The sequence below is a fragment of the Salvia hispanica genome, chromosome 6, assembly GCF_029641045.1.
Source record: "Salvia hispanica isolate PSC_SH4W2 chromosome 6, Shi_PSC_v1, whole genome shotgun sequence".
In the NCBI taxonomy this organism is placed as follows: domain Eukaryota; kingdom Viridiplantae; phylum Streptophyta; class Magnoliopsida; order Lamiales; family Lamiaceae; genus Salvia; species Salvia hispanica.
In genome coordinates, this window is record NC_142697.1 from 44,277,503 (window position 1) to 44,292,558 (window position 15,056).

At 33.3% G+C, this 15,056-nt stretch overlaps 1 protein-coding gene across 1 annotated transcript; it reads left to right on the top strand.

The window, feature by feature from the left end:
- Positions 1–4,923: 4,923 nt before the first annotated feature.
- Positions 4,924–7,351, top strand: LOC125198579 (gibberellin 2-beta-dioxygenase 1-like). Its single transcript, XM_048096900.2, has 3 exons — positions 4,924–5,390; positions 5,708–6,056; positions 6,905–7,351. Exons 1-3 carry the CDS (start codon positions 4,996–4,998, stop codon positions 7,154–7,156), a joined length of 996 nt encoding a protein of 331 aa, XP_047952857.1. The 5' UTR covers positions 4,924–4,995; the 3' UTR covers positions 7,157–7,351.
- The last annotated feature ends 7,705 nt before the right edge of the window (positions 7,352–15,056 follow it).

The following is a 15,056-nucleotide window of genomic DNA, read 5'->3' on the forward strand; positions in this document are numbered from 1 at the left end:
CTTTCGCACTTTACTTTTTTTTTATTTAATATAAAATAAAATAGCATGAAAAATCTCGCAAATGGAGTATTAAATTGTAATCATAGTATAGAAAGAGATGTGAGGGAGATCTGTAGAATTGGACTAACTAGATAGACCCACAGATGGGCTAAAAAGGCGGGCGGGCCCACTGATCAGCCTTATGGGCCCACGGCATTAATGACTACTTTTAGTGGTCAGCTTAGATCCACCCTCGTGGCAACTGCAATTCTACTCGTGTGAGTAAACGAAACTTCATATACTATTATTAGTATTATTAATTATTTTATTCAGAACAAAAACTAAGAAAAGGATAGCACTTGATATTTTCAATACTCAAGTCTCTCTAATTTTATTATACTATATTTTAATTTTAATTAATTTTGGCTATTATTGTCTGTGTCTAGAGATGCCCACCGTTCATGAACCGGCGGTTCCGGTTTTAGGAAATGTGGGATCGGAACCGGACCGTGAGGCTATTTCACGGTTTCGGTTTCGGTTCGAAAACCGGCGGTAGCGGTTCCGGTTTCGAACTACCGGTTTTTCAGACGATTTTTTTATGATTTTCACGGTTTTGAACTGCCGGTTTCCGGCGGTTTTGGCTTGATTTCACGGTTTTTCGGTGGTTTTTCGCGGTTCCGTTGATTCCGGCACGGTTTCAAAATTTTGGAACCTGAACCGAACCACGGTTCTAAAAGTGACGGTTTCGGTTCGTTTTAAATCTCACGGTTCCGGTTTAGAACCGGAACCGCCGGTTACGATTTCACGGTTAACCACTCGAACCGAAAACCTTAGGCATCTCTATCTATGTCTCTCCAACCATTGTTTTACTTTATTGGTAGTAAAACTTATTTCATTCAATTTTTTTTATTACGAAAATATAATTTAAAAATCGTGTCTCAGTATATTCGAATTAGAGACTTTTGGCCTCATATGTTATCACTCTAACTGACACACATTGTTTCATTCTCTATTAAGACTATTGACAGTTGACGAATATAATGAGTATAATATCTTTAATATTCTTTGTGTCCAGTGTTAAGATAAACATATTCTTTTTTGAGGTGTTTCGAGTTAATTGAATCATTTATTTATATTTATAGCTTCTTTTACTTTATTATGTTTTCTATTTAATTTATTAAGTATTAGTACTTGCCAAATGAAACTAGATAGAGGGCATACAAATTAAATTACAAGAAGCTGATTTCACAAAATAAAATTCATATGCCTGCTTATATTAGTGATGTACAAGCACCTAATTAAGTAGTGCACCATCCCTTTCTTACTTTTAATACCATTACAATGCATAAACATACTATTAGTGTATGTAATTGAGAAATACAGTTATACCATAAATGCATCTATTTTAATACTCTTTAATATTAGTATGCAACATATTACTAGACAGAGATGCAAACGTCTATTTCTTCTTTCTTACATCATTTTCATTATAAGAGATATTTTAGTTCTGCGGTTATTATTTAATAAAAGTCAATGGTGCTAAGTCGACCAGCCGCTTTTGTGTCGTGGGCAGAGTATATTTCGATAAGTTCGTTATATTTTCAATTATTTTAGACATAAATATTTAAACATTTTAGGTAGCAAAGAAAAGTAACTACTCATGTATAGTACTTAGTATTTTTCTAACTTTTAAGACAAGATTTCTTGATATGCTAGTAAAGTTTAAACAAGATTTTACTTTTTAATTTTACTAATGTTTTATAGATTAAGTTTAGCCCCAGCTTAGACTTGATTTTCAATTGTAAATAGCCAAATTAAAACTAATCTCGGGACTATCTTTAATTCATTGCAGCACAAAGATGATTCCGTCGCCAGGGCGGCCTCCACACTCTAGCCTGACATCATACGAGGGAGTTAAATCAGGGTACGTAGTAGCCCGTTAAGGAGGAGACTTTAACCCACTGACTGCAAGAAGCCCATCTCCAAAGACCTCACACTTGTGCCTGAGAGATGGAAGCAACTAAACGATAGCAGTGGGATTTGAATCCAGACTCATTGCAGCAAGATCTGCCCCTCCGTTGCCAACTGCGCTAAGCCCCTGCCGGCAGACTATCTTTAATTCATATTTCCAGACTATCTTTAATTCATATTTCACCAATAAAGTGTGTATCGTATTGGTGGAATATGTATTTATGATAATTCGATGCATGTTTGGGTAACTTGGTTTCGCTTAGAAGTGGATAAGGCTGGTGGGCCAGACGCGATGGTTGCGATGATAATAAAAATTTTGATTTTAAAATTAAATGTAAGCATCTTCAAGAATAAGCAAAATTTAATCTTTAACTTCATGAATTGAAGATAGAATAGTGAATTTGTGACAAGGCGATCAAGTTGGGTATATTAGTACATGATGATGAAACCCCTTAGCACATGGATTGTTATACCAAATAGAGGAGTGGCATAACCTGAAATTCGTCAACTATAGATAAATAGGTCGACAAACTCCAAAAATGTATTGTTATCAAATTTGGGCGGTCATGGAAAATACATTTGGTCGGTTTCTGTTCCATTCATCGGAGACATCGAAACTTAAATCTATTATCCAAACCATCGTTCAAGTGCATTGCACCCAACTCTAAGATTCTCATGTGTATTAAATAGATGATTTTAAATACATTTTTGTATTTTATTCCATTTTTTTTCTTTTGAGCGTTGATTGTGTTCGTCAATCAGTGACTGTTGTCGCGAATATATGTTGTCTTTGATTCCCAATTAATAATTCGAGTTTGAATAATTGCACTCGATCGAACTTTTAATATTTATTACTTTTGGTTGGGAATCGATTCAAAAATAGAGAACTAAATTATAGAGAAAGTCAATCACACAACGCGGGAGTATGTGATTCTAGATACAGGGATGGAATCACGTATGCAACGGTGAAGATTTACGTTCATGGAGTTGTGTTGGACGAGGCTATAAAGCCTCGATTTCCACCGTTACGAATGTCAATCTGTCATGGTGTCTAGTAAGATACCCCCTCCGTCTCAGTTTAAGAGTTTCAGTTTATCATTTTTGGCTGTTCCATTTTAGAAATTTCAGTTGAAATATTCTATAAATGGTATCAGGTTATCAGGTCTTGCATTCCACTAACATTTTTTCACTCATATTTTATTGTAAAACTAATATAAAAAGTAGCACTCACATTCCACTATTTTTTTTCACTAACTTTCTTTTGTATTTTTTAAAATTCGTGTCGAATTCATTCGAGACACCTAAAATAGAACGGAGGGAGCAATATTTTGTGTAAAGTTATAATGAAATCGGTAACTAACCTGTACTTCATTGATTATGAATTCCAATTTAATTATTTGTCTAATTAAGCTAGCTATTTCCGAGTTTCACATAATTGGATAAACACAACCGTATTGAATTTGCTTTATTTATTTAAAAATTCACACAAAACAAAAACATATGGAAATAGTACATGTAAAACGTAGGAAAATGGAAAGAGAAAAATAAAGAAATTCCGTAAGCCGAAAAGCAAGATTAGTTATTTATGATATACTAATGGAAAATCAATTGGCTTTATATCTAGTAATACAACAACTTGATCGATTAAATGGATAGTTTTCCATTATCATGAGTACAATTATTATTTCTTTTATTTTATGGAGTACTTTCTTATCTTGCCTATTTTATCTTTCTCATATTTTATTATCTAAACTAAACACTAATTTCTTAATTTACTTGAGTTAGGAGAGAATAGCATTGCGTTCTCCAACCCCATTTTCACAAATTCGACCTGATTATAACATTTTGTAAATAAGTAGTAGTATTTCAAATTTCAATCTTTATATATTTGCCAAAATAAAAGATTAGGTTTGGACCGGTGGTATGGATGAGATCATATATCCTACATTAACTTCTGTAAAGCTAGTACTGCCCAAAAGCAGTAATTCACTGAATATATTCAACATTCCCACCGTTGATATTTATCCTTTCTAGACCAACTTCCCAATCCCAACCATCAAAAGGTCAAAATTTGTACAAACATAAAAACTAGTATCAAATAAAATTACAAAGTTTTATCAAATTTTAATTTGTCTTGCAACTTTAATATCAGTCGAAAATTCAGATTTATTTGCAATTCTTCCCAACAAATTTTATTAACAAAATCGTGTATCTAGTATTACAGCTAGAAATTCACACATGAATTTATCATCGATAAGTCAAACCATAATGCCTATTATAATAATTTTTCGTATAACTTTTAAAATTTTAAAACAAGTTTGAACTAGATGAAAAATCAAATTATACAACAACAATCTACGTCACATCTCAAAATTTCTCATATACTACCTCCGTCCAACAATAAGTATCACATTTTACCATTTCGGTCCGTCCTACAATAAGAGACACATATCACTTGTAGTACCATAAATGGTAAGTAGACCTACATTCCATCAATCAATTCTACTAACATTTTATTATAAAACCAATATACTCTCCCCGTCCCAAGATAAGTGAGCACAAACTTTTCGGCACGTGATTTAAGGAAATGAGGTTTTGTTAGTAAAGTAGAAAGTGAATAAAGTAGTGAGAAAAAGTAAGAGAAAGAATACCAAAAAAGGAAATGAGTCACTTATCTTGAGACATCCCAAAAAAAATATGAGTCGCTTATCTTAGAACGGAAAAAGTATATAAGTGGGACCCATAATTTATTAACTTATTTAACTCACTTTTTTTTATATTTTTCAAAACTCGTGTCCACACGTGACACTTTGATGTGGGACAGAGGTATTAATCTTCTATTGCACCATAATTAATCCCACGAACTTTCTCTCACCACCCCCCATCCCCCAACACACCCCCACCCACCCACCCCACCCACCCCTCAAAAACTGGCTATAAATAGCAAAGCAATCCCACATCAAATCTATTCAAATTCAACACACTCACCTCCTCATCTCATAACCTCACCAAAGCAAGCAATCTCTCCCATTCCTAAAAACAGCAATGGTAGTCCATTCCAAACCCGCAATCGAACAGCTATCCAATGCCAACACCTGCGCCGCATTGCTCCCCGGCATCCCCCTCATCGACCTCTCCAAACCCGACCCCAAATCCCACCTCGTCCGCGCCTGCCAGGACTTCGGCTTCTTCAAAGTCACCAACCACGGCGTCCCCGCCCCCCTCATCCGCGCCCTCGAGTCCGAAGCCCTCCGCTTCTTCTCCCTCCCCCACTCCGTCAAGTCCCAGGCCGGCCCCCCCGACCCCTTCGGCTACGGCGACAAAAAAATCGGCCCCAACGGCGACGTCGGCTGGCTCGAATACCTCCTCCTCACCACCAACTCCCACTCCGATTACCACAAATTCTCCTCCATCTTCGGCCACGCCGCCGACAATTTCCGGTATATTTTTTAATCTGTTCATAGCAAACAGTCTCATTTTTCCATTCCAGCCCGTCTGTTTTCTTAACTAATTTTTTCTGCTCTAATCTGTCCATAAAAAACAGTCTCATTTTTCCATTCATTCAGTCTGTTTGCTTAACTAATTTTTTCTGTCCAAAAAAAACAGTTTCATTTTTCCATTTCAGTCGGTCTGTTTGCTTAACTAATTTTTTCTGCTTTCGTCTGTCCATAAAAAACAGTCTCATTTTTCTATTTCAATCAGTCTGTCTGCTTAACTAATGTTTAACTAATTTTTTCTGCGTCCGCCACTGCTGCAGGTGTCTGGTGAACGAGTACATCGCGGCGGTGAAGAAGATGGCGTGCGAGATTCTGGAAATGCTGGCGGAGGGGCTGAGGATTGACGACAGAGAAGCCTTCAGCAAGCTGCTGATGGATGAGCAGAGCGACTCTGTTTTTCGGGTTAATCACTACCCTCCGTGCCCGGACTTCCCCGAATCCAACGGTCGTAATCTGATTGGATTCGGGGAGCATACGGACCCGCAGATCATCTCCGTTTTGCGATCGAACAACATCTCCGGCCTGCAAATCTCGCTCAAGGACGGCCGGTGGATTCCGGTGCCGGCCGACCAGAGCTCCTTCTTCATTAATGTGGGCGACTCATTGCAGGTACAACTAACTAAATTCACGCACCTAATCAAATATTCGCTCTGTTTGTTTTTAATTAATGTGGCTGGTTTCTTTCTTCTTTTTCTCTCTAATTTGGCTCTTTGACTAAAAATCTTTTTTCAAAACGGAATTTGAATTGGTCAACCACGAGATGAAGAGGCGTGTCTGAATACGTGTACACGTGGCACAGTCACGCAGCCACGTGACTGTACCTTGCTAGAATTTCACATTAATTAAATATTATTATTAACTTTTTAGCTAATGATGCGAGGCTTCCGAGGTTTGACTAATTACCAACATCTTCATGCACACGTTTCTCAATGAAATTATTTCACATTTTTTCTAAAAATTATTAGTCACTCATCTTCTTAATAAAAAAAGTTATTTTCTACTTTTCCTCTAAATACTTGTATTTTGATATTTTAGTAAACTATATTTATTCACCAACTTTTTTCATTAAACATACTCCTTCCGTTCAATAAATATGAAACGTTTGTTTTTCGGCACATGATTTTATGTAGTGTTGTTTTGTAAGTTAAAGAAGAAAGAGTAAAGTAAGAGAGAGGAAAAAGTAGAGATAAAATTATTTATATTTTAAGAAACGTTTAATTTTTATTGGGACAACATGAAAAGAAAAACGTTTCATTTCTAGTGGGACAGAGGGAGTATTTCTATATTCCATAAATAACATTGTCTTTATGGCGTGAATCACATCAAGCACCTTTTTATCAAAATTCGTACTAAATTGATAGATTCCTCCACATGGAAGGGGGGGGAAATATAGAAAACAAAAAAAAAATATTTTGCACCGTCCATTATTTATTTATTTATGATGTGTATGGGTGCAGGTGATGACTAACGGGAGATTTAAGAGCGTAAAGCACAGAGTGGTGGCCAACGGTTCAAAATCGAGGCTATCAATGATTTATTTCGGAGGACCACCATTGAGTAAAACGATTGCTCCATTAGCATCACTGATGCAGGATGAAGAAGACAGCTTGTATAAGGAATTTACATGGTTTGAATACAAGAAATCAGCTTATAAGTCCAAATTGGCCGATAATAGGTTAGGCCTCTTTGAGAAGATTGCAGCCTCATAATCTCGACTAAACTATAATAGTAGTTCAATGTAGTCGTCTCTCGTGCTTCGTTTTGCCAGGACTGGCGCGACGAAATACGAGGGTTATATGTAATAGGATTAGGCCAGAATGACGAAACTTGTAATTTTTTCGTTTTGGTTTTTATACATCGTGTAAATGTTCTTGTCAATTAATACAAGGATTGAATTATTAGTACATGAGTAGTTCAAAACTTGCTTGTCCCCCACAAGAAATGACATGGGTGGAGCCTAGGTACGTTTAATATAGACATTAAATACTAAGGAGGACAATTTTCTACTTTCAATATTTTACTATGATGATTGAGTGCAAGAAATCTATTCTTTAAATGGAATTTAATTTATTTTTTATATGATATTTGCACGCATTAAATTGAGGGTACCTTTTGCTTTGAAAATAATGAGTCAAACCAATGGGCAATGGGCGACTAAACCATAATTTTAAGTTTATGCATATGGATGTCCTAATTTAGTACCGTGCATTATTTAGTGGTCCCTCATACTAATTACTCCACAATTATGTTATACATTTAATTTAAACATCCATAATTATGTTATACATTTAATTTAAACATTCACATGTTATACTGCATTTTATCTCTATTTTATTCCATCTCATTTACTTTATTCTCTTCAATTAACATACAAAATAAAATTGCATAAAATATAATACTGTCCAAGAAATTGGTCATTTTCCTTGAAACGGAGAATACTGTATTCATATCTATCCTATACTTAGTGAAATTATCTTGCGTATGATAGTCTTTAATGTAACTTTAATTCTATTAGCATTCTTAATTTGCTAGTACTACATTTTTTATAAGTAAACTCTATTTTAATCATTGCTATGGTTAAAAGAGGGAACTTCAAAAAATGGTTCATGGACTATGGGTTTATCTCGTCCATAGTTCTTGGACATTAAAAATATCGCCAATAGTCCTTGGACTAAGGATTTATCTCAAAATTGATCCTTTTGGCTTTTTTGGTACGAAAATGCCCTTTTGAGTTTGGGCAATTTGGTCTTTTTACACTTTTAACATTTTAAATCTGATATTATTTTAGTTATGTACTCCACTGAAAATTTGATATTATTTTAAAATTATCATTCTTCTTCCATTTTGTCATCCTTCACTTTGTTTTTTTATTTCAATATTAGATTTAATTTTATAAATTTAAATTTTAAAAAAAAATTTGATTTTTAAATATCAATAAATTTTATTAATTAAAACTATTAATTTATGGACACTATAAATATTGATTAAAACTATTAAATGTTGTTAGTATTTAATATAATATTTAGCTAAATTGAAGAAGTACAGAAAAACAATATTAATCATGATGGAAAAATAAGAGCTATTCTATTTAGCCTTCGTTCGGTTGTTATAATTGCTTGTGATTGAATATTATGAAGTTGACTAAAAATTTGATCCTACTAAAAATTTTATATAGGAGTATTTTTGTTGAAATTTTCAAGTAAATTTTGATTGTTTTCAAATTAATAAACGAAAATTATATTAGCCTTACATTATTCATTAGATGCATATTTATTTCAGAATAAATCGTTTTATATGATCTATTTATGATTAAAGCTATTAAATATTGATTAAAACTAAGGCGTTGTCATACCATATTGATTAAATATTATACACTATCAAATATTGAATATGACTATTAATTTTTGTTATTTAATAATTTTTATAATTAAAAAAATTTATTGATATTTACAAATTGAAATTTAAAATTTTGTAAAGTTAAATATAATATTGAAATAAAGAAACAAAGTGAAGGATGAAAAAAAGGAAGAAGAATGATAATTTTGAAATATATCAAATTTAGTACTTAACTTAAATAATATCATATTTAAAATGTTAAAAGTGTAGAATGAACAAATTGCCCAAACCCCCCAAAATCCTTCAAAAGGGTATTTTTGTACCAAAAAAAGTCAAAAAGACCAATTTCGAGATAAATCCTTAGTCCAAGGACTACTAACGATATTTTTAAAGTCCAGGGACTATGGGCGAGATAAACCCATAATCCATGGACCATTTTTATAGTTCACTCTATATTTTAAGATGATACTATAAAATCATAAGTTCAAACCACAATTTTGTTAATGTTTTTTTATCGTATATACAATGCATTTGTTTAACTTGGAACTTTGATTTTAGTACTATTTCTAGAAAAAAAAAGTGAAAGTGTATTTTAATTTAATATTTAAAAGTTATACTTATTACTTCATTTTTTATTTTACTTTCATTTTACTTTTATCCTTATCATAAAAAATATTAGATTCACATTAAAAAAATATAGAAGATAAATAATTTTTAGAGAGGAACAAACCACTTGCTATATGGATCAGCAAAAATTACACTATTATTAAATGAAATAACAAATCTTCAACGAAATTTTGTATAAACAATCAAAAATATTCAAAAATATTTAGGGTGAGAATTTTAAGTGCGTTGATTAGGTGCAAATGTATGATAGAATTTGAAATTATGCAGATTCCATATTTCAAAATTATATTGTAGCGTCATAAGTTCGAATTATAAATTTGATATTTCTTTATAGATACAATGTATTCTTTAACTTGAAAGTTTGGAAGTTATGTAGTAATCAAAATGATATCGTAACACCATAAGTTGAACCCATAAATTTGACTTAGTTCTTTTTCGTAGATACAATGCATTTCAACATATGATTATAGAGACTATATATTTTAAGATGATATCGTAACGTCATAAGTTCAAATTACAACTTTGATATTGTTTTCTTATAATTGATACAAAGCATTTCTTTAACTTAGAATTTTGAGTTTTAGAAGTATTCCTAAAATATATGTGAAAGTGTATTTTAATTTAATCTGAGAGTTTTATTATTTTTTATTTTTTTTAATTTACTTTAACACTGATCATTAAAATTTATTAGATTCGCATTTAAATAGTATAGAAGTTGATTAACTTTTTGGGATGATCAAACCACTTGTTATGGACGGATTAATTATACTATTATTATTATAAGATAAAACAAATCTTTGAAGAAATTTTATGCACGTTAAATAGGTGTAATAGAGTGATAGATATCTAATTTTGAAGATTACATATTTTATGATTATGTTGTAGCTAGTGTTAGAAGTTCGAACTATGAATTTGATATGGTTTTTATATTATAGATACAATGCATTTTATTAATATGAAATTTCGGAAGTTACATATTTAAAATGATATCGTAACACCATAGATTTCATTTTGTTTTTTCTCATAGAGATACAATGCATTTCTTCAACTTAGAATTATGTAGTTATGAAATTTTGTTTTTTTTTTCTTTTATTTTTATCATAAATACAATGCATTTCTTCAAAAAATGAAGGAACAACTATAACTTTTGAATCAAAATTCAAGAATGATAACAATACTACCTACATAATGCATGCAAAAATTAGGAAAGAGTAATTAATTTTATAATCAGTTAATTTTTACATTGCTTCTATATTTAGCATAAAAAATTAGTATTATTAGATTCACATTTTAGTGAAAACTAAAGTATAAAATTAATTTTGGGATGACCTAATAAGTAAAGTGTAAATGTGCGTAACTGTGCGATATAATTTGAAATTTTGGAGGTTACATGTTTAAAGACAATATTGTAATATCATATCCTTAACAACATCAGGGAAGAAAGGATGCTCATCAGGACTGTTTTATCTTCCAACCTAGATCAGAAAAAAATCAACAAAAAATGAGTAAGCTAGAATATCGAAAGATTCTAAAAAGCTTGGATGTTGTTCGACATACTGCTGCGTGAAGCTTTTCAGTCTCTTTGATCATGTACTCGAGCATAGAGCCAGTATATCCTTTCACGGGAAAAGCATTAGGATCATACGTTTCTGCATTGTAACAAAGCTGAGCTCTCTCCAAAACAGCAAAGATAATGCTGTCCTCTTGCCTTATCAACGAGTTTCGAAAACTCACAAGAAAAGGTTGGCGAGAAATGGAAGGATTGTTTGAGGAAGAAAAGCAGTGAAATGCAGGAAAGAAGCTGGGTGTTTGGAGAAGAAGAAAGCAAGCGGTATATATAGAGAAAATTCGTAGTGGGGATTGAAGGCTGAGTGACGTCTGATGCGTGAAGGTAGTTGGTTTGCTTCTCAGACGTAGATAATAATGAAAGCAAAAATGATAATAATACTACCTAAACAATGCAAGCAAAGATTCTGAAAGACTAATTAATTTTATAATCAGTTAATTTTTACATTACTTCTATATTCAACATAAAAGATTAGTACTACTAGATTCACATTTTAGTGAAAACTAAAGTATAAAATTAATTTTGGGATGACCTAATAAGTAAGCGTACGTGCGTAACTGTGCGATAATTTGAAATTTTGGAAGTTACATATTTTAAGACAATATTGTAATATCATAAGTTCAAATCACAAATTTATCTTTTTCATAGATTCAATGCATTTCTTTTCATGAGTAAAGAGATTTGTGATGCCTCAATTTCGCTATGTACGCGAGTGAGACTGAAACACGAAATATTTTTTTATAAATGTTCAATGATATTTGGGGTGGGAATTTAAATTGAACTTTTGGAAACATGATTGACAGTGCGTTGATTAGGTGTAAATGTGTGATAGAACTTGAAATTATGGAGAGTATATATTTCAAAATTATATTGTAGCGTCATAAGTTTGAACTATGAATTTGATATTGTTTTTGTTATGTATTGTCTAATTGAATTACTGATTCACTCCCTCTGTCCCATCTCAAATGATTGACTGCTTTTCAGCATATGTTTAAGGAAAATGATACTAGTAATCAATAGTTAAAATGGAGAGAAAGTAAAGTAAGAGAGAAAATAATGTAGATATATCTTTGGAAAACAATGGTAAAAAAGAAATCAATCACTTGAGCTGGACGGAGGGAGTATTATTCTATTAACCGAGTATAATTGTTAAAATAAATTATATGCATATGGAGTAGGTTAGCAGCATATGAAATGAAGTCATGCACACAGATTTGGTACGTTGTTGGGTGGTTAGGATATAAATGGTTTCAAAATTTCCAGTTTTCTCTATCCAGAGCTTATAGTATAATTTAATCTAATTCAATTTGCGGTTTATAAATTACCAATCTATCATGGGGAAGGACAAATAAAATATGTTCCAGCCCACTACTATAAATCCCCAATGGTAAAATAATCAATCATACACACAGAAACTAAAAACCAAAATGAAGCTAATATGAAACATCATAAACTAATTAATCTTATTTAAAATATAAATTTTAAAATTCAACGATGTGTATATAGTGGAGTATATTGTAAGTATTGATACACAAATTATACTCAAACAATTTGTATTAGGGATAGGGAATATTAATTTAGATCTAGGAATGGTATAAATGGGATTTCAAAATCAAATTTAGCAAATGGGCCATTCTTGTAAGGGCAGCTTGTTTATAAGCTAACCAATTTGATCTTAGAAGTGCCAACTAAATTGATAGGCCCAATTCTTAAAAGTTGACTAAAATAAAACTATGAATATTAGATCAATTGTGACAGGCTTGAAAAATTATATACTCAAACTCAATCTGTCCCTAAAAATAAATAATATTTGAAGCTAGGGTTGGTCGATACGATATATCGTATCGAAAACGTTGTATCGTGTATCGTATCGAAATATCGATATGAAAGAATTTCATATCGTTATCGTATCGAAAGTTTCGATATAAAAAAAATTTCATATCGTTATCGTATCGATATTTCGATATATCGTACCGAAATTCGATATATCGTTAAATATCGATATATATCAAAATTTTTGATATATATCGAAAATAAAATATCGATATATCGAAAATTTTCGATATAAAACGATATATCGCGATCATATCGTTATCGTATCGAAAACTTACGATACGGTATCGTATCGTATCGAAAATTACGATATATCGAAAATTCGATAATTTTTCGATATTTTTCAATACGATACGAGCGATATATCATTTTTTCGATATTTTTCCCCAGTCCTATTTGAAACAACATAAGTTTTAATGAACAATCAATAAAGTAAGAGAAAAATAAAAAATCAAAATGATTAAAATATTGTTAATGAAGAATTGAAACCTTTTCATAAGAGAGAGAAAAAATTCCTTAAATAGAAAATATCTATTTTTAAAGGGATATTCTAAAATGGCAATATTTTTAGTGGACGGAGGAAGGATGTTCGTAATAATCCATGACGAAAATATCCGACTTTCAAGCATAATTAAATGTTAATGTTTTATTTAGTCAAACAACAATATTTCCCTTATTTATAGTCATTAATGCATTAGTGGTGAGGTTCATTTGCCTTTTTTTTTTCCGACTATTATACGTGATACAATACCATTTTTGGTGACGTAAGATAATTATGAATAAATTTAAATTTCATGATTTTCCGATTAACTTATTAAGTACTGGATCAAATCAATTTCACCAAATTTTATAAGTTTCCAGTTAGTTTTCCTATTGTGATATAATATTATCCCAAAGTATTTATTTTGAACATATCCTAAACTCTGTTTTTGACCAATTGACATCAAATTACAAATTTGGAAATACGTACATATGTAAAGGTACTTTTTTGTTTCTATAGTAAATTCTTTTAATACTATATGCTTATTTATATATGGTTTACCAAATATTTAATTGATTGAAATAACTGAAAATTTACTTTTATTGAAATTTGCTAAAGATGCTTTATTCCTTTTGTATTTCTCTTTTCCAACGCCAAATTTTAATTTTTGTTCTTAGAGCATCTCCAACGGTCGACGAGCGACCGGCTAGCCGATTCCCGGTGATGGCCGGTCCGCTGGCCGAATCATTGGAAGCGTCGAGCGTGGAATCGGCTAGAGAATCGGCGAGCGCTCGCCGATTCTCGGGCGCTAGCCGAAGCGCTCGCCAATCCGCTCGCATCCATCGTAGGCTTGCGATCGGCCAACGCAAATTTTTATTTTATTTTATTTCCGAAACACTATATATACGTGATTTGAACGCCATTTTCATTTGCACCGCTTGTTTTAACGAGCTTTCTCTCTCTCTGAATTTATGTACAAGAGCAATAACGCGAAATGGAGAACAACAACGACTATCATCCAGTGACGAGTGGGTCTCAAACTCCCACGGTACCCGTCGGAGGTGGATGGGGACCGATAGGTGGGTACTATAATATGTACCAATGGCAGCAGATGATGGTCGCGATGGCCCCCGGGGGTAGTGGGATGTCGGGCGGGCAGGGGATGCCGGGCGGGCAGATGATGCCGGGGTGGGGGCCAGGATGGCAGGGGATGCAGCCCGGGATTCAGGGGACGCCGGGGGTACAGCCAGGGGGGAGGGACAATGTCTATCGCCCCAGTCTTGACTTTTTTACTGTGTCTTCCCACACATCGACCCCAGTGGAGACTCAATTCACTAGAGTTGACACTTTCTCCATAGAGCAGTTGTTGGAACAAGTCGATCGATACGAAGACACTCCCGGGGATACAGGGGGAGTCGGTCAGGGGCGGGGGCGGGGGCAGGGTCGGGGTGCACCGAAGAAGAAGAAGGGCAAAAAGGTGGTAGGCGAGTCGTCGCAACCGGCTGATGACGACAGTGTACGGAGGAAGTGGACGGATGATGAGAACGTCGCGCTGTCCAAGGTTTGGGTGTCTGTTTGTGATGATCTCCTCGTTTCGAACAATCAGAGGATAGTCAACATGTGGGCTAAAATTGCAGCAGCCTACAAGAGGAATTGCCCGCATGGGAAGACATACAGCTGGGAGGAGTGCCGGAAGGGGTGGGAGCGAATCAGGGCTGCGGTCTTCCGATTTGCGGGCTTGTACACCAACGTCCTTCGCATGAAG

Bases quoted from the DNA above. Each gene is read 5' to 3' on its own strand.
- LOC125198579 (XM_048096900.2), top strand. From the start codon at position 4,996: ATGGTAGTCCATTCCAAACCCGCAATCGAACAGCTATCCAATGCCAAC. The intron at 5,391-5,707 runs GTATATTTTTTA...CCACTGCTGCAG, and splicing joins CACGCCGCCGACAATTTCCG to GTGTCTGGTGAACGAGTACA. The intron at 6,057-6,904 runs GTACAACTAACT...GTATGGGTGCAG, and splicing joins ATGTGGGCGACTCATTGCAG to GTGATGACTAACGGGAGATT.